Source organism: Trichomycterus rosablanca, chromosome 8, assembly GCF_030014385.1.
Source record: "Trichomycterus rosablanca isolate fTriRos1 chromosome 8, fTriRos1.hap1, whole genome shotgun sequence".
NCBI lineage: Eukaryota > Metazoa > Chordata > Actinopteri > Siluriformes > Trichomycteridae > Trichomycterus > Trichomycterus rosablanca.
Window position 1 is genome coordinate 28,209,451 of NC_085995.1, and position 24,692 is coordinate 28,234,142.

At 38.3% G+C, this 24,692-nt stretch overlaps 1 protein-coding gene across 1 annotated transcript in view; it reads right to left on the reverse strand.

The window, feature by feature from the left end:
* Positions 1-24,692, reverse strand: part of prom1a (prominin 1a) — a 78,115-nt gene that overhangs the window by 19,604 nt on the left and 33,819 nt on the right. Inside the window, exons 5-17 of the mRNA XM_063000645.1 lie at positions 16,588-16,708; positions 14,303-14,366; positions 14,125-14,214; positions 12,185-12,408; positions 11,374-11,448; positions 10,125-10,188; positions 9,852-10,011; positions 9,328-9,480; positions 9,061-9,184; positions 8,363-8,466; positions 7,434-7,518; positions 2,713-2,859; positions 460-531 (exon numbers count right to left, since the gene is read on the reverse strand). Coding sequence (XP_062856715.1) covers positions 460-531; positions 2,713-2,859; positions 7,434-7,518; positions 8,363-8,466; positions 9,061-9,184; positions 9,328-9,480; positions 9,852-10,011; positions 10,125-10,188; positions 11,374-11,448; positions 12,185-12,408; positions 14,125-14,214; positions 14,303-14,366; positions 16,588-16,708 — 1,483 coding nt within the window. The remainder of the gene's footprint in view (positions 1-459; positions 532-2,712; positions 2,860-7,433; positions 7,519-8,362; positions 8,467-9,060; positions 9,185-9,327; positions 9,481-9,851; positions 10,012-10,124; positions 10,189-11,373; positions 11,449-12,184; positions 12,409-14,124; positions 14,215-14,302; positions 14,367-16,587; positions 16,709-24,692) is intronic.

Sequence of the window (24,692 nt, forward strand, 5' to 3'; positions counted from 1 at the left end):
GACTTTTCAAATATTTAGCTCACATGCAATGCTAGTTTTTTTTTAGTGACACAAAAATGTTGTTAAATAATGACTTGCTGTATTATAACTAACCGTCACAAGCTCAGTGCAGGCTCGGTGCATGTGTTAATTTACACGTAAAAACACAAATGATTTACCATCAGAACTAGTCATGTACACTTGTTGATACAAAGCCTAGTTAAATAAGCACAAAAAACATGCACACACACTTCCCACTGAACAAAAATTACACATCTGAGCTCTTAATCATTTCTGTCTTGCCACACTCCTACAATGAATAGGAGGCTTGTGGGAGTGAGTGCTTGCACGTGCAAAAAACCTTTAGCAATATAAGACGTGTGTTCACGTCTTTCTTATTCACTTAACTTTTAGTTTACTTAAATTAAATAGCACTTTGATGAGCTGCTTTGGGTTAATGAGAAAAAAAATGGAACTTACCAGTTGCTCAGCTTGAGTTTCTAGATCAGTAGCGAATGACAGCAAGTCAACACGGGTAACACCTTTATTAAGCTGCAAAGAGACATAAGGAAATTTAACTGTAAAGCATGATGATGGTAGCAACAGTGTTTAGGGCTGCTTTACTGCATCAGTGCAGGACAGCTTGCAATTATAACGTTATGATTTTTAATTATTATGAAAAAATTGCTCTAGTTTTAGTCTATCACTTGAAATTGGATAGTACAACAAAATATTACCCAAAACAAATAAAAAAAAGAAGTGTTTTAAAATGTTCAAATCAACTCATATTCTGTGGTTCTTGTCACAAAACCTAGTTATTGTAAAATTCCTGTTGTTTCAGTCTGATCAATAGCTACAGGGCATGCTAACTGATGTTTTACTAGTTATTTAATACTAGAATTTACATAAATTTTTGACAGAATTGCGAAGGAATGTTATACACTATATGGCCAAAAATATTTGGACACCTGCTTGTTGGACATCCCATTTAAAAAACAAATTATGTTAAAATAGAGTGACCTCTATGTGACATTTTCAGTCATAACAAAAGTCCCTTTTCTGAGAAGTTCTTACAAGACTTTAAAGTATGCCTGTGGGAATTTCTGCCATTCAGTCAAGGAGCATTTGTATGGCTCGGCTCTGATGTTGGTCAAGAAAGCTTTAATTGATGTTCCGTGTCTATCCCAAATCTGTTCAGTGGGGTTGAGGTCAGGGCTCTGTGCAGACCAGTGGAGTTTCTTTAAACCATGCTTTTTAAAGACTTTATAGACCTTGCTTGGTGCATATGGGTATAGTCATGCTGGAACAGGTTGAAAGTCTAAAATTTTCTTTCAATAATTGATTTATTTCACCTGAAACCGATGAATTCAAATCTCAGAAGGTTTGTCCCATTACTTTATCCATAAAGTGTATATGCTTAATGAATACATTTACACCATGTACAATCCAAGCAATTGAGGTTTAAAGGCATTGCTTACTTCACTTTTCCTTGTATTAATGCTTTGTAATACTTTGAGAACTGAGAACACCAACTGCTGTAGTTGTGAAATTATATTTTTTCTCATTCCTGCTTAAAGTAACAATTTATCTGACTTTATAATGCACCACACGTTTTTAATGTGAGACAGGTCTGGGCTGTAGTCGCACCAGTTTAACACCTGCTCTATCTTACTGCAACAGAATGCTGTGGTAACATGTGCAGAACATCTCTTGGAGTTGGCTTGTTAAAACAAGCAGGGACCTCCCTGAAAAAGGTTTTGTCTAGATAGCATTATACGTTAATGAAATAACACACCCACATACGAGACAAACACTGGCTTTTAAACCTTTAGAACATCTGGGGTGGCTTTTTTCACTTTGGTCTGGAGAACACAAAGTCCATTATTGCCAAAATGTAAATATTTTTCAATGGCTCATCAGCCCACAGCACACAATTTTACTTTGCACCTGGGTGTTCCAGATGAGCTTGAGCCTAGAGAAGTCAGCAGAGTTTCTGGTTTCTGTTAATGTTGTTAATGCTTTCCGCTTAACATAGTGTAGTCTTAAAATGCATCTAGACATGCAGCGACAAACTGTGTTTCTTTAGGGTCTTTCCAACATATTCCAGAGTTCATGTTATTATATTCATTAGGATGTTGTTTTTTATTCCGTGCCCTCTGTAAGATTAAAGATCACAGGCATTTAGTATTGGCTTTTGGCCTTGCCCTTTATGCACTGGAATTTTACTGGAATGTCTGAATCTTTCGATAATGTTAAGGTCTGTAGATCCCTAAATTCCTTGCAATTTTTCAAGAAGAAAAAATTGTTCCTAAGCAGTATTTTTATTTTTTTTGCAACCTTAAGTTGTACTTGCTCATTAACAACTGTACCTTTCATTAATGCTCCTATTATACTCAATCACATTTGCATCACCAGTTTTAGAAAGGTGCTTTTTTAAAAACATTTTACAGTGCTCGTGGTCTTAATTTGCCCCTTTATAAAATGCGTTGCAGTCATGAAATTTGTGTACATTTAAAAAAAATATAAAGTTGATATGGTGAAACATTAAATGTCCTTTTTGGCACTGCTTCCAATTAAATACCTGTAAAAGTTTACAAATTACTTTTTTAAAATTATTTTCCTGTTATTTTTTTTGGAATTCTGTTTGTAACTCAACAACAGAGAAGGTAAGCAATGCCAACAGCTGATAGGAATTGAAATAAAACCTAAATGTATTGTAGGGCAGAACTTTACCTCCTCTATATATGCAGCAAAGTCTATGTCTGTGAGTTCAGTCTTGGTGAAGCTGATAAAATTCTGTTTGCCCTCAGACTCCAGCAAGGTGATGGTTTTCAAATCCACCTTCACATTTTCAAACTTGCGAGACACATCCTTGGTGTACTAGTAAAAGAAAAGAAACAGTAGTGTTTTCAGATATGGTGCACAGGAATACTAAGTTATAAAAAACAGATGCTTCGGCTGCTGAAACAGTGCTGCTTTGTTTCTCAGCTCCGGTCCATCAGGAACTCCTTTACTGTTGCTTCAGTGTTGAAACCCAGACTCAACTCATTATCAACCTCATTTTGATGAATGAGTGATATTAGAGCAGAGTGAAAGAAAAACAGGACGAGGCAGGGCTGGAAATGAGAAACAGTTGGTGTGTATTTACAATTGGTTGGTGCAGTTGCAGATTCTGATTAGTTGGCTAAGAAATCATGAAGATTTTACACCACAGCAGTGTCAAATACTTGATTCTAATTTGGTTAGAAGGCCAACAAGCTTGCACAAAATAAAAGAAAATTACTTAGTGTTCAGGTATTAAAACCTTTTTAGTAGGTTTATCTATCTATCTATCTATCTATCTATCTATCTATCTATCTATCTATCTATCTGTCTGTCTGTCTGTCTGTCTGTCTGTCTGTCTGTCTGTCTGTTTATCTGTCTGTCTGTCTGTCTATCCGTCCATCCATCCATCTACAGTGCCTTGCAAAAGTATTCAGCCCCCTTGAACTTTTTAACCTTTTGCCACATTTCAGGCTTCAAACATAACGATATGAAATTTTAATTTTTTGTGAAGAATCAACAACAAGCGGGACACAATCGTGAAGTGGAACGAAATTTATTGGATATTTGAAACTTTTTTTAGAAATAAAAAACTGAAAAGTGGGGCGTGCAATATTATTCAGCCCCCTTGCGTTAATACTTTGTAGCGCCACCTTTTGCTGCGATTACAGCTGCAAGTCGCTTGGGGTATGTCTCTATCAGTTTTGCACATCGAGAGACAGAAATTTTTGCCCATTCTTCCTTGCAAAACAGCTCGAGCTCAGTGAGGTTGGATGGAGAGCGTTTGTGAACAGCAGTTTTCAGCTCTTTCCACAGATTCTCGATGGGATTCAGGTCTGGACTTTGACTTGGCCATTCTAACACCTGGATATGTTTATTTGTGAACCATTCCATTGTAGATTTTGCTTTATGTTTTGGATCATTGTCTTGTTGGAAGATAAATCTCCGTCCCAGTCTCAGGTCTTTTGCAGACTGCAACAGGTTTTCTTCCAGAATGGTCCTGTATTTGGCTCCATCCATCTTCCCATCAATTTTAACCATCTTCCCTGTCCCTGCTGAAGAAAAGCAGGCCCAAACCATGATGCTGCCACCACCATGTTTGACAGTGGGGATGGTGTGTTCAGGGTGATGAGCTGTGTTGCTTTTACGCCAAACATAACGTTTTGCATTGTGGCCAAAAAGTTCGATTTTGGTTTCATCTGACCAGAGCACCTTCTTCCACATGTTTGATGTGTCTCCCAGGTGACTTTTTATAGATATCTTTGAGAAATGGCTTTCTTCTTGCCACTCTTCCATAAAGGCCAGATTTGTGCAGTGTACGACTGATTGTGTCCTATGGACAGAGTCTCCCACCTCAGCTGTAGATCTCTGCAGTTCATTCAGAGTGATCATGGGCCTCTTGGCTGCATCTCTGATCAGTCTTCTCCTTGTTTGAGCTGAAAGTTTAGAGGGACGGCCGGGTCTTGGTAGATTTGCAGTGGTCTGATACTCCTTCCATTTCAATATGATCGCTTGCACAGTGCTCCTTGAGATGTTTAAAGCTTGGGAAATCTTTCTGTATCCAAATCCGGCTTTAAACTTCTCCACAACAGTATCTCGGACCTGCCTGGTGTGTTCCTTGGTCTTCATGATGCTCTCTGCGCTTTAAACAGAACTCTGAGACTGTCACAGAGCAGGTGCATTTATACGGAGACTTGATTACACACAGGTGGATTCTATTTATCACCATCAGTCATTTAGGTCAACATTGGATCATTCAGAGATCCTCACTGAACTTCTGGAGTGAGTTTGCTGCACTGAAAGTAAAGGGGCTGAATAATATTGCACGCCCCACTTTTCAGTTTTTTATTTCTAAAAAAAGTTTAAAATATCCAATAAATTTCGTTCCACTTCACGATTGTGTCCCACTTGTTGTTGATTCTTCACAAAAAATTACAATTTCATATCGTTATGTTTGAAGCCTGAAATGTGGCAAAAGGTTGAAAAGTTCAAGGGGGCTGAATACTTTTGCAAGGCACTGTATCTATCTATAATTCCGGATTGAGAATCTGCTGCCGCTTGCACCACCCCCAATCTGATCAAGGAGAGCTGGTTTGGAGAGCCCGCTGTTTATCACCTAAAGTGTTGGGTAGTGTATACGAAGAGCCACACTGAGCTCCATGTGACACCCCCCAGTCCTACAGGTGTTCGGACCAGTCCCAGAGATTACACATGACAGCAGGAAAAGACCCTGTCCAGCCTTTCGTCCTCAAACACTATGAATTGTGTCTTTGTGGATACCCTGCCAGGTCAGTGGCACTGCTGAGATTAGAACTCCCCAGTGAAGAGCTTGTCACCTGAGCGCCCTTCTACTGAAAACAATACCTACAGTCTTTGTGCAAATTGTGCCTCAGATTAATACCTTATCAATACCTCATATGCTTTTCCACACAGATTTTGAGAATTGCACCCTTAAAGCCATTAAAGCAATAAAGGGGACACATATATCACTAAAAATAAAATTCTCAAAGAAAATACTGGTAAAAAAGAAATTGTATGCATATTCTGACATTTCCTGTGGCACCTAGTAAAACCTGCTTAAGGACACAGTTCATTTAAATAGCTCAGTGCTAGACACCCTGCATGGCTTCATATTTTCACAAGCAGAAGTTGTTGGTTTGCCAATTAGCTGGAATTTTTTTTTTTTTTAAATTGAGGTATCCTGAGCATAGTGATTCTTTAAGGATTGGATATATTTAGAGAAATACCACATAGCATGATGCTGTGGGTTAAGTAAAAGGTTTGCTTTTCTGCTTCTGAATGGTTTCTTGACTTATACCACATTTCTGTAAACAGAAGCTAACTTTAGTGTTTACCAGGTGGGTCAAAATCTTGACAATTTGACATGCAGAAAGCACATCTTTAGTCAGAATAAAAGCAAATGCTTGTGCTTTTTCTTATTTCTGCATGTATACTTGTGGACTAGTTCCAGGTAAAATTTTCCAGTCACTGACCAACTACACCCACATTTAGCATTTATTACATTATAGTGATTGTTTTAATTGAAAAATGATACCTAGTTTTCAGATCTTTCAGATATATAGAGATGTGAGTTTAGTTTAATGTGGTATGTTTGATCTTCACTGTCTGTGTTGGGGACCATCTCAAAAGGGATCATTACATGGGGCCCCCAGGATTCAGTCTATCTATGTGTGCAGTTGAAAACACTTGTGCACTTGTTCAACGAAATTTCAGTAATGTGGGGCACAATCATGTTGGTCTCTTGCTGAGAGCAGCAAGTAGAAAATAGTTTTACATAGGCCTATGTACAAAATGTTTAGTAAACATCGTATTGGCGTTGCTACATAGCTAGCCATAACCATCACAGTACTGTTAGTCAGCCACTACTTATAGCAAAGCAATATAATAATTTAAGTTGACAATTTAATACAAGTTAAATTTTTAATTATAGAAAATCAATTGACAATTAATTAGTTCATGAATTGGTAGACTTCAACAAAAAAGTTATTGACAAGTTTGCCTAGATAAAAGATAGTCACATGTCTTTTTTTAAACTCTGAACATCACTAGTGAGTCTGTTTTTCATTCCTACATGGCGTGTTTTTTGGCTGTAGGTTAAGGCAGGTTTTTTCAAACTTTTTTCAAGCGACCCACATTTTGTCCATGTTTTTTTTATGTGACCCAGACAACACAAGAAATGCATCCTACTCTCTGTACAATCTTGTCCCACTGTGGTTTTAAATACGTTACATAAATCCTCCATAAAGGGGCATCTGCCAATAAGTTTATTTAACTATTATAATTATTTTTCTCTGCAACCCATTTTTTTTTAAACCATGGGTTAAGGCACTAAAAACACTGCGTTTCCCTGCTCTGAAATGTTGCTTTGGATGTGTTATTATAGTTGCAGACCACAATGATTGTATACTGCTTGAAATGTGATGCTCTAAAGCACGTAATATACCATTTGCGTGAGATCTAACGCTGTTTTTGGTGACATCACTCATATTCTGTCCTCCACTTCTGCTAACTCCTGCTTTACATTAATGTGTGTATTTGTGACTTCACTGATAAGGTTCAATACTGTACACTTCACTCAATTATAAAATGAATCTCATTAAATTAATTCCTATCATTATTATTCCAATTATTATTATTTAGACTGGCATGCTGTGAAGATCATTGTATCATTAGGGGATACCCGACTGTGAAACATTTCTTGTGTACTGCCCTAAAATCCCAAAACAATCAACACGTACAGTGTAGGGTACAGGCATACAAGGATTGTCAGTTTTAAATAAGGAGGAAAACTCCAGAAACAATCAGTATCAGGAAAGTTAATCCTAATGCAATATAAACCATATGCTATGACATTACTTACTGTAACTCATCTAAGCAGTTTTTGTACTTACCAAGCTGGTGTTAAGCAGGGCTGAGATGTTAAACACTTTATCCAGGTGAAGGGCAGAATGAATCCCTCTGTTCTCCTTACAGTTACTGCAAACAAAGATAGAGAAATATATAGAGAACAAACGAGAGAGAGAGAGAGAGAGAGAGAGAGAGAGAGAGAAAAGAAAAATATTATGAAAGAATGTATGTAAATCTAATATTAACTGATTTTCTGTATCACTTTTGAACTGTTTAGTTAATGTGGGCGTCTAATTTGACGCTTTACTGCCCCCTGCTGGAACACACAGGTGCTGATCTTAGTTCTACTGACTGGTAAATTGCTGTATTATAATACACGTTTATATGTTAGTAATGATCGAGGTGAGGAGCTTTAGCCACACTCATTGCTAAAAGGTGTGAAAAAATTAATTGTCTATAGAGTTATATGCCTTCAAACTCTGCAAAACATTTTGGGAAATACCCTTTTCTGTACCAGCATGACTGTACCCCAAAGTCTATAAAGATCGGTATAAGGAGTTTGGAACACACAGTCACACACTCACTTGTTAACTTAGAGTAAATACTTGCACCTTATATTGTTAACATTCACGAGAAATAAAAAGTAATAGTGTCTTTTATATGACTCAACCACTGCTGAGATCTGGGTTCAAATCTCATCATTGGCTATGTCTAAGGGGGATAGGTGACCAAAGCCCTGCAATGTATTGGCACCCTTAGTTCAGTGTAATGAGGTGGTTAGGACATTATTGAGGCTCACCAAGGCAATATTTGCCTTGTGCCCTGTGTTTCCAGGTAAAATCTGACCGGTTGCGATCTTGGCCTAGATAAAGTGGTTGAGGAAAATGAAATAATAGTATCAGAAAGAGTTGACTCCTTCAAACAATTATAAAAAGGACAGCTTGAAGCTAAATACATGTCAACTATTCTTCACCTGTAAAGGTTGTCCACAGTAAGGTCCAAATTTGGATCATTGTACAGGTAGCCAGGGATGAAGTTCTTCCATGATGGGTGCACCAGATTTGGAGTGTCCAACACCTAAACAGCAAACAAACAAACAAACTATTAATTTATACAGACCTGGAAAACAGAAACGTTAAGTAAGCTAAACATAATAATCCAATTTACTTAATGGCTAAAGTCTCCTGGATGTCCAATTCTAATTACGAAGATTGTAAATTATGTCAGATTTTGATGATATAAATTGTATTTTGGGTCAGATTTGGTAATCCAGAGCAAATTTGCACTTACTTTCTCAGTGGACAGGGCAGCTGTTTAGCTAGTACTTTAGAGTTTAAACCTAAAGTTAGTTAGTTAGTTCCTTCCTTGCTTCCTTTCTTCCATCCATCCATGCATCCATCCATGCATCCATCCATGCATCCATCCATCCACCCATCCATCCATTAGACTGAACTAAGTGATAATGGAAGTTTGTGATAACTTGTGCTTTATAACTTGTGCTTTGTGGCATGGATGTATGGTATGCTTGTGGCATGCTGGATGAAGCCATTTAAAAATGGGTAAGTTGTGCACATGGTCAGCAACAATACTCCATGACATTTTTAGTATTAAGGGACCTAATTCTGCCAAGAAAACATTCAAGCACAACCAAGTGTGGTATAAAGTTCTTACCTTAAACAGCTGCCTGGAGTGGAAAGGTTCACACACCAGTTTCTCCAGATTTCCACCCACCAAAAATGTGACCGTCACTGCTCCCATTAGCACCCAACAAAACAGGAAACTAAAACCTACACCACTGAGAGACAAATAAAAAATACAGCATGTGAGTAAACAGGGCTGCTTTAGTTACTACCAGAGATAAAACATTATATTTATAAGACCTGAAATTATTGCTAGAGCACACTTATAATGTAGGTCTAATTTAAAAGCATCACTCACGCCATGAGCAGGTTCCCTCCAGTGTTGGACACACAGCCACGAGTGGTCGGAGAGGCATGTCTGTCAAATCCCAAAATTCCACATAAAAGCCCCAGGAAGTTGAAGGCCAATATAAGTGCCACCATACAGCACAGAGTGATGCAACCGACCCACCTGCAGTCAGAATGTTATTTAAAAAAATGAGTAAGGAATTTATCCACACTGTTTGTAAGATAACGTGTTTCATTGGATCAAAGCTGGATCAAAGTACAATAATAAGGAGGTATTAATACTTATTTTTCCTAGACAGTTTAGTAAATTATTAAAAAGGTTTTGGTATTTTTTCTTTTTCCAATATTTAGTCCTGTCCAGTTGCCCATTGCAGTTGTGATCTCTGCTGCATACATGTTACCCAAGCTGGCTGAGAAATGCTGCTGGGCAAAGTGTATTTCCACCAAACATTTAAACAAAAGCCTGTTAAATCAGTCTTGGTCTTAATCTTGCTTTCATCTGGAAAGTTAATTTGCTGTGTGCACAGACAGTACCTGTAGAAGTCCATTTGGTCAATCTCTGGGTACATGTCCTCGATGCGTGAGTGTGTGTGACTGATAAAAATTGTAAAGTTGTTGACAGTAGCCTGAATCGGGAACAACCTGGAGAACCTGGTGATGTTGTTGCCGATGTTATTCAATAAACCTCGCACTCCTAAAACCAAAGCAAGGTGGATGGAAGAAGGTCGGTCAACATTACGTCAAAGGAAATGTTACATTATTACACTTTAATTGTGAAAGTATGCAATATTTAATCATGCATCTCACCTTCTGCTACATTTCTGGTCTGGTTTGTTACTATAGCCGGGGTGTCATTAAAAGCCAAAAGACCCTGGAGGATGAGAAAAACATACTTGTGTTAACCTTTTATTGTGAAAACAGGCAATAGATACATTTGTGGTAAAACGGTACATAAGGTGTAAGATGCTGTGTTAGTATTTTCGAGACTATTAATTCCCTGTTTGGTAGTGATAGACTAAAAATCAGAAGGTTGCTGGTTCAAGCCTCACGACTGTGAAAGTTGCCACAATTGGGGACTTCAGCAAGGCCTCCAATTGCTTGGACTGTACATGGTCACAACTTTAAGTAGCTTTGGGTAAAGGTGTCTACTAAATGCCATGACTGCAAATCCCTATTTTTAGTATTTTGAATAAACTCAGTTTCTCTGAGCACTCTAGCAGCCTCTGCTGGTTATACAACAGTTGGACTGTTCCAAAATGTATGAAGCTGATTGCAGCATCTTTTCACAATTGATAGGGTAGACTATGCTGCTCTATCTGTATTCCTCTACCACTTGGCAGATGGCACTTTTGAGACTCGAATGCAGGTCAAGACAGTAGTACCAAACTTTATAATTTAAAGGTCTTGGGAACAACCTATTTAAATATGATGGCACAATGAAAAATGTGCGACTGTGCTACCTAATGATTACTAAAACATAATAATAAAAATATATATTTTTGGATTTTTGCGAAATTTTCTCCCCTCCCAATCTAATTGTATAAAATTTTAACTTCCTCCACTGCAGAAGACCCCCAGTCTGACCAAGGAGAGCTGCTGACTGTCACAAAGCAGTTTCACATACGGAAAGTCACAAACTACAACCCATGAGACTTCCATCTCCCATGCAGGTACAGTGTCAAGCCAACAGAGGCTAAAGTTGCAGCAGCAATGAGGAACCCTTCGACCATCCCTCAAGTGGGCTAGTGCATTTAACAACTGTGCCACCCAAGGGCCAGCTCAAAATAATTGTAATAAAATAATGGTAATAAAAATACACTTATTCAAAAGCTGTGACATTACTACAGTACCACTGTCGAAGCTGCCAGACCAATACAGAGATTTAAACATAATTAAATGAAAAAAAGACAAAACATATACAAATACAGAGAGAATATATAGTGACAGCTTTATTAATACCTATGTAGCATAGCCTTATTGGATCCAGCAAATACAACATTCTAAATAAAACAGGCTTTTTTAAAATATCACATTTTTGTAAAACATTTTAATGTACCTTGTGAAGTAGTTGGCTTAGGTTGATCTTTAGAACGTCATTCACTTTACTCAACTGCTTAGATACACCAGACAGCTAAAAGACACACACAATCAATTAGTTTATTTCAGATAATAGAATTTGTAGAAGTAGAATTGAGCCTCCTTTGGGTATTTAACTCTGAACTCTTCTCACATAAACAACTATCGCAAACTACGAATTGTAATAATTTAACAATAAAATGAAGCTTTTTAATCAGGCACTGCTTTTCTCAGTAAAAAACAACACTGTAAATACTAAAAATCAATACGATTGATCCAAAAACATTATCTTCATTAATTTCAGATAGAAATACTAAAAATGTTAATAGTTTAGGGACTGAATACAGTTTTAGGGAACTATATAAATGTTTTTGTTATCTTAAGGGTAAGATGGACAGTGGTAGCCTAGTGGGTAAAGGGTAAAAGGTTAGGAGTTTGAATCCTGGCTCTGCCATACTGCCACTGTTGGGTCCTTAAGCAAGGCCCTTAACCCTCTCTGCTCCAGAGACGCTGTACAATGGTTGACCCTGCGCTCTGACAACAGCTTCCAAACGATTCTAAACTCTCCCATTGTTAGTGGAACATTTTTTATATTTTCTTTTGTATAAATAGTGTTTGGCAATGTGAAAGAAAGGAAATATTATAGGCTGTACAACTCTCCAAGCAACTGTATTAAATGAACAGAATGTAAAAGCAATTACAAATCTCTGACCAGATAACCTGAAATATGATATATGTTACAAGTAATCCACAATCCGTCATTTGAGGATTAAATAGAGAGGTAACTGTACCCTTGAGTAGTTGGCACTGATCTCGAGTTGGCTAAGAGAGTTATGGATGTTAAGGCAAACGTGAGAAGCAGGCGAGAGTGTATCAGTGCAGACCGGGTCATCGAGAGCGTTCGTGATGCCCATTCGCACCATGCTCAGGTTAGTCTGCAGTTTCATCGTGCCCGTCTGCAGAGTCACTAATGTTGTATTCACAGTGTCCAGAGCCTCCTTTGTTTCCTTCATCACTGTGAGACACACACAAAGACAAGCCAATGGCTTTCATGTCTACATACTCAAGGTTATATTTTCATCCAGGGATGAAGAAATGTGTTTCAAACTGGCCACCTGAAGGTGAAATCATCTAAAAGGTAATGCATTTAGCAACATAATACAAAATAAACAAAACAGTGGCAAATATATACTAAGCAGAAAAAGTGATTGATACAACTAATATTATAGACCAACACTTATTCATATACTGATATAAAACAAAAAGTAATCAGAGTATACAGTTCTACTAACACTCAGCTGCCAGTAATGTTTTGGAACTTTGATCTTTAATATAAAAATGATTGTTAAATACATTCACAGGAAGACATGAAACTGATACCACTACAAGTATTGAATACACCTTTTTAATATCTTTTTAAAAAATATTTATTTATTGTTATTTTAGTTTACAGTTGCAGTTTAACTTTCCTAATGATAAAGCGCTGCAACACTGACCAATATGCCAACCCCCCTAAAAATGTATGTGATTTATCATCTTCTGTTGCATTTAAAGTTTTTTTTTTAAATAAAAACATTTTAAATTAAACTACATTTGCATTTTAACATTTCAGCTTTCATGCACATAATCCTGCTTTTAAAAATTATGTTATGATTTTCAACGATACTTGAATTTAGAAGCCCAGCGTGCAGAGCCGTCACTACAATAAGGGACATACACAGTATATACATATGGTTTATAAAACATAATAATATGTGCATTGGCTGGCCCTTCACCTTTTGTGTAATCAAGTTTAATTCTATTGTGCACATGTTTAACATGCTTTTAATAATTCGCTGTGGAGCCCCATGCTGACAGCAGCCAATAATAAAATAACAGTGCTGAACCATAGTCATTAAAGTACTGTTAGCCACCACTAATAGCAAGCCAATATAATAAACTGACCATTTTTTATACGAAGTTAGCATATATACAGAAAGTGGACTTTGGCATAACAGTTATCGACAAGTTTTGTCTGCTGAAAGTTCGTTGTGTGTCTTTTCTTTTAAAGCAGTTAACATCACTGGTGTGTTATTTTGACTGTTGGCACGGAAAGCATTGGGTTTCCCTAATCAGAAATGTTTATTTGTGACTTAATTCGACTTAATTTGTGACTTGATTTTGTGTTTGGATTTACTGAGCAAGTAGGTTTGTGGGTAGTTTCAGTGACGAGTCGCCACTGCTAGTGTGTTTGTGGTTTATCGATTCTTCACAGAACTGGCTAATTTTAATGTATTATTTACCTGATCAGTCTAAAACATGGCAGCACATTTATCAGTTTCTAAATGAAAAACTAATTCACTGAAAAAAGACCATTTTGCATGGAAGGTAAAAGAGGAAGAGGTTGGAAAGCAACAAGATGGATGGATACAATTAGAGGAACAATGAACAAGCCATTAAAAAGCCTTCAGATCCAAACAGAAGGTGGTTTTGTGGAAACAGTACCCATATTGTTGTGTGGAGGTGGAATCGTAATGACAGCACTTAATAATAAATAAAAGTTAAGGTAGGTGTGTTTATGTGCTCTAAGGCTGTGTGCATCTGGTAGGTGGTTTGACAAACGTTCTGAGTCATTAGCCATTTTGACTAATTGGCAAGAGTCGATATGTTTCTTTATCATTAGTAAGTATTTACAAGGTTTAAGACATTGTGAGCATACAGAAGAGTAAAATTTAGCTATAGAATGTTCTACCTCCAGCCATGTTTAGTGCTTCATCCAGGACAGGAAACACTACTTTGCCCAGTTCCTCATGTATTCTTCCTGCCAACAACTGACCTATATCTGTACACACACATATACATCAAGATCATCAAAATACACGATGAAAACTGTTTTATAAATCACACTGTAAACAATCTGACAAACTTACTGTCTAGATCACAGAGCACCTGCTTCTTGGCGGTTCCATACTGGGATATCAGATAATCGATTTGCTAGGAGAGAGAATATTAGAATTAAACCAGTGATTTATATATATATATATATATATATATATAGATAGATATTAAACAACTTAATTGTTGTATTTTGTGTCTTTTTTTAAAACATTCAATAGGAGACATGTCTCGACTGCACCTGTACTAGCACCTGTACTCCCTAATTTAGCAATGGAATATGTGGTTAGCCGTTGTCATCTACAATAGTCGTCACTCTTCTGTCAAATCCTTCTAAGATTTTGGAGTGTGTCTGTAAAATTTGTGCCCATTTAATTGTAAGTGCATTTAAGAAGTCATTAATGCTGTATAAGTGGGTTTCTTTTACAAATGATGTTCCAATTCATCCCAAATGTTTTCAGAGGCATTGAGGTCAGGGATCTTTGCAGGCCACAGGAGTTTCACCACACTGAACTTGTTAAACCATTTATGGACCTCTATTTGTGCTAAAAATTGTTGGCAAAAAGTTGAAAGCCTGTAATTTATTTCACTTGTTTACACATTAGGTGTGACTAAAACACCTTAACTCAGTAATTCAGAGGCCATATACAGGGGTTGGACAATGAAACTGAAACACCTGGTTTTAGACCACAATAATTTATTAGTATGGTGTAGGGCCTCCTTTTGCGGCCAATACAGCGTCAATTCGTCTTGGAAATGACATATACAAGTCCTGCACAGTGGTCAGAGGGATTTTAAGCCATTCTTCTTGCAGGATAGTGGCCAGGTCACTACGTGATGCTGGTGGAGGAAAACGTTTCCTCACTCGCTTCTCCAAAACACCCCAAAGTGGCTCAATAATATTTAGATCTGGTGACTGTGCAGGCCATGGGAGATGTTCAACTTCACTTTCATGTTCATCAAACCAATCTTTCACCAGTCTTGCTGTGTGTATTGGTGCATTGTCATCCTGATACATGGCACCGCCTTCAGGATACAATGTTTGAACCATTGGATGCACATGGTCCTCCAGAATGGTTCGGTAGTCCTTGGCAGTGACGCGCCCATCTAGCACAAGTATTGGGCCAAGGGAATGCCATGATATGGCAGCCCAAACCATCACTGATTCACTCTGGGCATGCAACAGTCTGGGTGGTACGCTTCTTTGGGGCTTCTCCACACCGTAACTCTCCCGGATGTGGGGAAAACAGTAAAGGTGGACTCATCAGAGAACAATACATGTTTCACATTGTCCACAGCCCAAGATTTGCGCTCCTTGCACCATTGAAACCGACGTTTGGCATTGGCACGAGTGACCAAAGGTTTGGCTATAGCAGCCCGGCCGTGTATATTGACCCTGTGGAGCTCCCGACGGACAGTTCTGGTGGAAACAGGAGAGTCGAGGTGCACATTTAATTCTGCCGTGATTTGGGTAGCCGTGGTTTTATGTTTTTTGGATACAATCCGGGTTAGCACCCGAACATCCCTTTCAGACAGCTTCCTCTTGCGTCCACAGTTAATCCTGTTGGATGTGGTTTGTCCTTCTTGGTGGTATGCTGACATTACCCTGGATACCGTGGCTCTTGATACATCACAAAGACTTGCTGTCTTGGTCACAGATGCGCCAGCAAGACGTGCACCAACAATTTGTCCTCTTTTGAACTCTGGTATGTCACCCATAATGTTGTGTGCATTGCAATATTTTGAGCAAAACTGTGCTCTTACCCTGCTAATTGAACCTTCACACTCTGCTCTTACTGGTGCAATGTGCAATTAATGAAGATTGGCCACCAGACTGGTCCAATCTAGCCATGAAACATCCCACACTAAAATGACAGGTGTTTCAGTTTCATTGTCCAACCCCTGTAAGTGACACTGCACATCTTTATCTAGTCAGCACACTATTATCGAATGGCATGGGCACATGGTCCATATCCCAAATTTTTCCTAGACAAAATCAAATACTTATGTAACTACCAATCATTCTAAAAAGATTTTATAGGCTAAATTGTACTTTTGTCCACTCAGCTGTTAATCCATACATGTGGTTATCTAACATTACATTCACCATTTAATCTGTCTATTCTGTTTATTAATGCCTACAGCCATTAAAATGACCATCTATCAATCTATTTGTCCATCTATCCCATTGGTCAGTCAATCCTTTCACCCATTGACCTGCTCATTTAGTCATCCATCCATTTATCCATACATTTATCCCTTCATTCACGTTCTCCTCCAGGTTCCTACTATTGAAAGATGCCAGTTAAAATGTGTTTACTGTTGGAGTGTCGTTGGCGAAGGTGTATAAATCTCTCAGGTTGCTATTGACCAGCCTCCTCATGCCCTTCAGCTGAGAACTCAGGTTTTGATTGGCAGCATATGCACACAGCACCCCGGCACTGGCATCAAAACAGAGAAAGAGGAAAAAACGAAAGTTGTGGTACCCTACCAGTAGATGGCAGCAATCACACATCCTTACAGATCTAAAGCAGTTGTTTTAGTATGACATCACTGATACAAAATAAACATACTCACACACTAAAATTCTATTGTTCTCAGATCTGTACACATATCCATATTACACACACACACTTGTATAATACTATAATCCAATAGGAGGTACAGGAAAGAACTAACTGGGTTAGTGAGCAAATAAAATGGCTTATCATAAAGACAAAACGTGGGCGGCACGGTGGCTTAGTGGGTAGCACTGTCGCCTCACAACAAGAAGGTCCTGGGTTCAGTCCCCAGGTGGGGTGGTCCGGGTCCTTTCTGTGCGGAGTTTGCATGTTCTCCCCGTGTCCGCGTGGGTTTCCTCTGGGTACTCCGGTTTCCTCCCACAGTCCAAAAACATGCCACCAGGTTAATTGGAAACACTGAATTGTCCTATAGATACCTAGCCGCTAGATGCACTAGTGCATTGTAGTGCCGGTCCCAAGCCCGGATAAATTAGGGAGGGTTGTGTCAGGAAGGGCATCCGGCGTAAAAATTGTGCCAAATCAACGAGCGATCATGAGGATGACTTGCTGTGGCGACCCCTGAAAAAGGGAAAAAGCCGAAAGAAGAAGAAGAAGATCATAAAGACAAAATGTGGGCCTGTTACATGAACCAGTCAGTAAGTATGTAAGCTCTGGAACTAGCTCATAAATAAACACAAGAAATGAATCAGTATTATGATGAATACATCAGAAATCTGGTGGACTCGCGTCACAACAGACCATGCAAAATAGCTTATATCACAAATATCCTGCTAAACAACTCTGGGGTAGCTCAATCTGGTAAAAAATGGTTTGCCAAGTAGAATACCATCCACACAGACACAGGAAGAACATGCAAACTCCACACAAAAAGGACACAGACCGCTCCACCTGAGAATAAAACCCAGGACCTTCTTGCTGTGAGGTGACAGTGCTACCCATGAGCCACTGTGCCATCCAGTAATAAAACAGTGACACCTATTAATACTCATAATACTCAGAAACCATATCAGTGTAAAAAATATAGTTTCATAACATCACATAGTTTTAATACCAAATGGTAATGGATTAAGTTGTGTCCCACAAAATTGCACACAAAATGAAAATACATTGGTGTTGAAGATTGATTGATTACCTGCTCGCTCTCCCTTTTAGTTATGCTGTAATAATTAGGGCTGCCGGAGTCTAAAGCTACTCTCTGTAAAACTGATTTTACATTTTTAACTACATTTTCTGTTGTTTTACCCCGAGGTGGTCCTGAGGGAAACCTGTTTACCCACCCGAGGTTAAGGAATGAAGTCGAGACTGCCGTGCCGACAATGCTGCTCCTGCCAGATGTGACGGAAACCTGCCGTGTTTGCACCAAGAATGTCAAGAACTCACTACAGACTTTATCACAGACTGAATAATAGTCTGAATAATGGACTGAATAATAATTCCAATTATTTTTGCTAGTTATAACTTTTAGTTCATTTTCATTTGTGTGTGGATGATTAGTGTAAATCCTATTTATTTAAAGTATCCTCCAGGCCACCCAAGAAGGTTGGGTCCCTGCTGAGTCTGGTTCCTCTCAAGGTTTCTTCCTGTAATTTTAAAGGAGTTTTTCCTTGCCACTGTCGCCCTCGGTTTGCTCAACAGGGGTTTTTGTATCTGTTGGTCCTGGATTCTGTAAAGTTGCTTTGAGACAACGTCTACTGTAAAAAGCGCTATATAGATATAGTTGACTTGACTTGCCACCTTCTCCCTTGGAAAAAGACACACCAGTGACTGAGGGGAACAAAATGGCCTCTTTCTCACAATATTTGCCCTAGTTTCTTTCACTTGCAAATGCTTCAGTGAAACCATGGTTTAGGTACCATATAACCTACACGATTGAGGTAAAAAATATACCCGTTATGGACATTTATGTTATGGCATAGGTTCTAGTTTTTGGAAATGTTCATTTTCTGTAATAAGAATAGTTTTGGCATTATGACCACCCTCCTAATGAGCCAAAAACATTAGGACCATTCTCCTAGTGCGCCAAAATATTTTTTGGAATGTGGTCATAATGTTTTGGCTAATTGAGGGTGGTCAAAATGTTTTGGCTCATTGGGGTGGTCATAATCTTTTGTATGTTTCATATACTTCTTTTTACTGCATTTTACAAAATGTCCCAACTTTTCTGGAAACGGGTTTGTAGATAGTTCTGGGTAACACCAGACCCACCAAGTGGTTAATAAAGATGAATGAATAAATTAGTGCATTGTTCCAGTGTTAAAAAGTTAGACTCATCTTCCTTAAGAACAGCTGAGTTAAGTTATTATTTCCTGTCAGTCTCATTTTAAAACCTTAATTGAGTGTAACGTGTAATGTCAAAGCTTTAGATTCGGCGGTTCATCCTGACATAATTAAACATCCTCATTTAGGCTCATTCAGAGCACTGGAAAATGCAGCGTTTAGTTGGTGGGCATGAGGCTCATGTTTCCACAACACAATGCCCTGCTGTATTTCGGCTGTATACCCGCAGCATTCCTAGCTCCCTCTCCCGGGGTTTTAGAGCTCTGTGTGGGGGTGAGAACCCTATTAGGTGCCTTTCTAAACAGGGGCCGACCTGCTGGGTCTGGTTTCGGCCAATAACGTTTCTGTTCCAGATCCACTCACTGGCTTTCCCCGAACCTGCTTTGCAGGGCTGTAACGTGATCAGCCTGTCACAACTAAACAGACAAAGGTCCGATTGAGACAAAGACAGCCACTGTGGAGGACCTCAGAGATGAACAGAGGGTGAAGAGTGAGATATAATGAACAGGTCGTATACATAAGCAACACTGATCCTCTTTTTACCTACCTGTTCTGTTTACTACAAACCCCAGAAAAATTCATTATTGTAAAATGTAGCAACAAGAAAAATATGTGGTTTATTTCTCTTGGATTTTTAACTGCCAAAATCAAACTGCCAAAATTTGATGCGTGCAGCCACAAAAAGTTGAGATGATGTGTGTTTAGCACTGTGTTCCATCACCTTTCTATTAAGGAGACTTGTCATGGTTTGGGAACTACAACTGCTTTCTTTCAATCCTACCAAAGATTTTCTATGAGATTTAAATCTGGTAGATTTCAAGACTGGTTCTTTAACCAAGCTTTGGTTGACTTGGAAGTCTGCTTGGGATCACTGTGCTGCTGGAAAGTCCAATAATCACCAAGGTTTAATTTTACCACAGAAGGCATAGCATTTCTCTTTAAAATGCTTTGGTATTTCTGTGAATCCATGAGTCCCAGTCAAAGATTCAAGTTAGATAAGTCAAGCCAGGATTGCCAGTTCCGGTAGCAGAGAAAAAACATCCTCATACCCCTTTTCCACCAACGTGGATCCGGCTCAATTCCGGTTCGCGAACTTGATTTTGAACCGGTTCCGCGTGTTTCCACCAGGCAAAAGAGGTTCCAGACAGTGAACTAGAGTTCTAATCTGGCACCACAGAATACTTGTTTTTTCAGCGCAAACCGTGATGTCGTCTGTGGGCGTGTCCCAGTGTAGAGGTTTGGGTGCTTTTACATGAGACATTATAACATTATTTAGAATTTAAACCACTTTCATCTTTTAAAGTTCACCTGATTAAATTCTGAGCCAGTTTGCCGCTCATATTCACTGATTTTTTTAAAGAGATGAACTGTGTAATATGACGTGATAAAAGTGACCAGGACAGTATAAACGCTTAACGTGAAAAATAAAGCGTAATGTGGCTTGTTGTACTTAAACAATGACTGATGAATTTTGGCAGTACAGAGCGCTTGTAACCAGTAATAACGGAGAGAAATTGAGTGTTTCTGTGTCGTACTTTCAGTACATTCAGCCACGTTACACTTTATTTAGGTGAAGCTTTTTGTGGATACAGCCACACCACACGTTAAGTTAATACAGCTAAACACAGATACATGTAAAGCTTTTGGTTGGATTTTTGGTGAATTTGATGGTTATTTCACACAAATGGATGTTCGTATCATGGAACTTTCATGATGTTTTATCGCTCAAGCCGAGCACTGAGCAAATCGGCTATTTGCGCCGAGGGTCGCGGTGACGCTTCTCACGTCAATAATCTAAAGAAAACAACAACTGCTGCGACAAACACGCCTACGTCTCCTTATCACCAGTAGTTGATCGATGCTTTTCGCATAAAAAACAAACATCTGTAACAACAGCACAAATGCTTGCAGGTAATCTACACGCTCCGCCATCATGTTACTACTCTTTACTTTCATTGTGTAATGCCCACCGATGATGACACACGCTTGGTTCCCAAAAACTGATGGAAACGCGGGTCGGTTCTCTACAAAACACCAAGGTTCGAAGAAACCTGAACAGAACCGGTTCAAGAACCATGGTTCTTTTGGTGGAAAAGCGCTATGTGACCCACATCCATGATTGACCATGAGGTTAGTTTACTCCCAGTCATAAGTATCGCCTTTCTTGCACAAATCGTTGATCCATATGTCCAAACAGATCTGGTTTTGAAGAGGCATGCATTAGTGTCTGGCTATGAAGTTCTAGTTTCCTGCCCCTTACATACGTAGACCCAATACACACATTACCAACAATCTCCCAAATAACTACACACATGCTACAAAAAAGCAAGATTTCCAATAATGTCTCTAGGAATGTTCAAGGTCTTTGAAATCTTCTTAGACCGAATGCTCCTTTGATGCTATGAAATTATCTCTTCTGTCAGCTTTTGTGCCAGTTAAATAACAATTATATGACCAATATATAACAAATATAACAATTGGGATTTGTTGTATAATTGTTTAAGGGTTTTCAATGGTTTAATTATGTTGTTACCCAACTTTAGGTCATATAGACTAGCAGTAGCTGTTATGTAGGGGTAATTGTGACATGGCGATACTATCATACATTATTTTCTTTGTTAATTTGTTCTGTTTGAAGAGAAAATCCCTATTACAAATTCTCAAGGTTGAAGTCATCTGAGAATGTGTTTTAATGACATACATGAAACTCAAGGAAATCTTACCGTTTGTACAACGGAACTGACATGGTCAATTTTTACTTGCTCTTTTGTAGTGCCAAATCTAAAATGTGGTTGTTTTTTTTTTTAGTTTTACGTGTTTTTTTTTACGTCACTGACTTTACGTGTTACAGTGACTATATAAATTACAATAAAAAGGACTGTATTACATTTGAGGAAAAATACAGTAGAAGCATGTTTACTTTTTGCCCCCACTGTATCACAATCAACAGTTAACAGTAATGCTTTGCTGTTATACAAAAAATTTAAACATTAGTGAAGAAAATGCAACTATATTCTATTGCTTGGTATTTCTGAAATACCAAATAAATAAATGAATGCCATTACAAAGGAATCTCGTCTGATTTTAGAATTGCCTAAAGCGTGTTTTGTTGTGCCACCATCACTCAATGTGTGCTGACAGTATCCTTAAGAAATGATACTCTAATAAGCATGAAGGCACTAATGAGAAATCAGTCCTGTATGCTAATTGGGAATCTTAGCTTGTATGATTTGCTCCCTGTATTTTGCAGAAGAGTAACCGAGTGTATGAAAATAGGCAGATTGAATGAGGACAGCCGAGTAAGGCAGAATACTCATGAGATTAACAAACACATTAAAAACAGACAGGAAGAATGACTGGTAAGGCTGAAAAAACCAAATACAATGTTGTAATCATGTACATAACTGCATACCTCTATATTTATGGTCACTTTATTAAGATACAAACAGATACAAACAAGGCCTGTCCATGACTGTCAGTGTTTTATCAGCTGTTTTTCTTTCCAAATATGATTTTACTGAATTAGCAGTGTGCCTGGGATCATTATCATAATGAAAAATAAAACCAGTTCCAATCAGACGCTTTCCAAAAGAAATGGCAAGATAAATTATAACCTGTCTGTACTTTTCAGCATTTATGATCCCATCAATTCAGACAATATTGCAGAAATGCAGCCCCAAACCAGGACAGACCCTAAATCATGTTTCACTGAAGGCCGCAAACACTCATTCTTTCATCTTTTTTCAACTTTTTTCAATCATACTGTCGACGATTGGACCCAGAAAGTACATAATCACATTATCTATTAAGATATGAACAAAATGTTTAACCATAAAACATATTGCATACATTTTCCACTCATTAGCATTGCATAATATTGAGATCTGTCAGTATCGCCATCAGTTGTTGATATGGAAGGAATGTTTTAGAAGAAAATCGCAGAAATCCCCTCCCTCCCTCCAGGTAGATTTGCCCTCCAGTGTAGCAGGTTGACCAAAGAAGCAGTAGCAGAAAGTTTACTTAAACAGGTTTTTAAACAGCAGCGTCCAACACAGCATTATTTGCTTTTTTTCTTTTGAAGGAGCAAATATTTACAGTGAGTACATAAAAAACAAAAAGAAATGTGTAACTAGACAAGAAAAACTGCCTTAGTAGATGTGCTAACAATCCAGACTATATTACTGGACCTGGCCCAAGGATATCTACTAGTATAGGCTCTAGGTGCCACCTACTTAGCCTCAGCTCCGCCTTCGGGCCAATCCAACTACAGTTACTACAACTTTAACTCTCAAACACTCAAAATTCATAGAAAAAGAAAAATATACACAAAGACAATATAGCCAAATGTGTAAACCCAGACACTACTAAGCATGAACCAATAACGTTCATAGTAATCCATGGCAGGACAATACTTCACTAATCCCCTGCTCTAGCTCCAGTAATAGTACCTTCCATCGTAATGGCAGGAAACCCTCCTATAAATGAGCTGAATGGTACAGGCACCTCTGTTTGTGAGTGCCTCAAGACTGCTGCATGCAAGTAATTAATGCTAAGTTAAATAAATTTACATAAATCTTAGTAATGTTGAGTAATATAAAGAGACTGGAATGTTATTTATCAAATCATGAAGTAATATTAATGAGAATAAAAAAAAATCGCATTAGAGAATCTTTTGAACCCTAACAACCACCAAACAATATCCAGGTAATGCTAACGGCTAACATTTAGCCAAGATCCCCTCATTGCCAACAAAAATGTACATTGTCTTATCTATTTACAGTTTTAAGGGCCCAGATATGTGTGAGCTTTAGCACATCTTAGCCTATTATACCCTGTTCCCCTTACATAAAAAAGTTTCTTGGCTGCTGATCAAGCGTTTGGTTTGTTTGGCATCACAATAAAGTTTCCATATACTGAGCCAGGTACTCACTGGACTTCTTTCAGTCTCTTAAAGAAGAAACTCTGAGAACCGTCTCATCAGATTTTAAAGATTTTCTTGGCCTTCCAGTTTTTTTTTTCTTTGACCTCTCCTAATTCTTCAAATTTTTTCATAAGTCTGAATATCACATGCTGAGTATCCAGTTTGTTTGCTGATTTCCTTGTGAGAGTGGCCTTGCTGATACAACAGTATGATTTTATGTCGTTTAATTGTGATTGCTGACATTTTAAATGAAATGAGGTGATTGAAAGTCATAAACATATTTGCAAGCCGCCAATAAATTAAACTCGTACAACACGTGTATGTAATGCATGTCCTTCACAAACTTTGGTGTAACAGACCTATTTCACAGCAATCATTTTTTTACATGGATTAATACTGGTATTAACAATGATTAATTAGGGTTTCGTTTCATTTAGGTTTAAGAGAGACAGGTTTATTTGTTAATATGCAACCATTCTTGCATTTTAGGCCTCTCTGTAATTTAGCCTTGTCCTGGGTTTGCCTCTCTGTTCCCGTCACTGTATAAGCTTCATTGAAACCAGTGGGGCTCTGGGGATTTAATATACGAGTGCAGCAGCTGGGTCCATCGTCTCCAGGCAGTCAGACTTGGGCAATGGAATCTCCAATAAAGAGGTGCCCAGATAAAGTTCTTATACACCAGAACAGAATATTTTGTACCCCTGC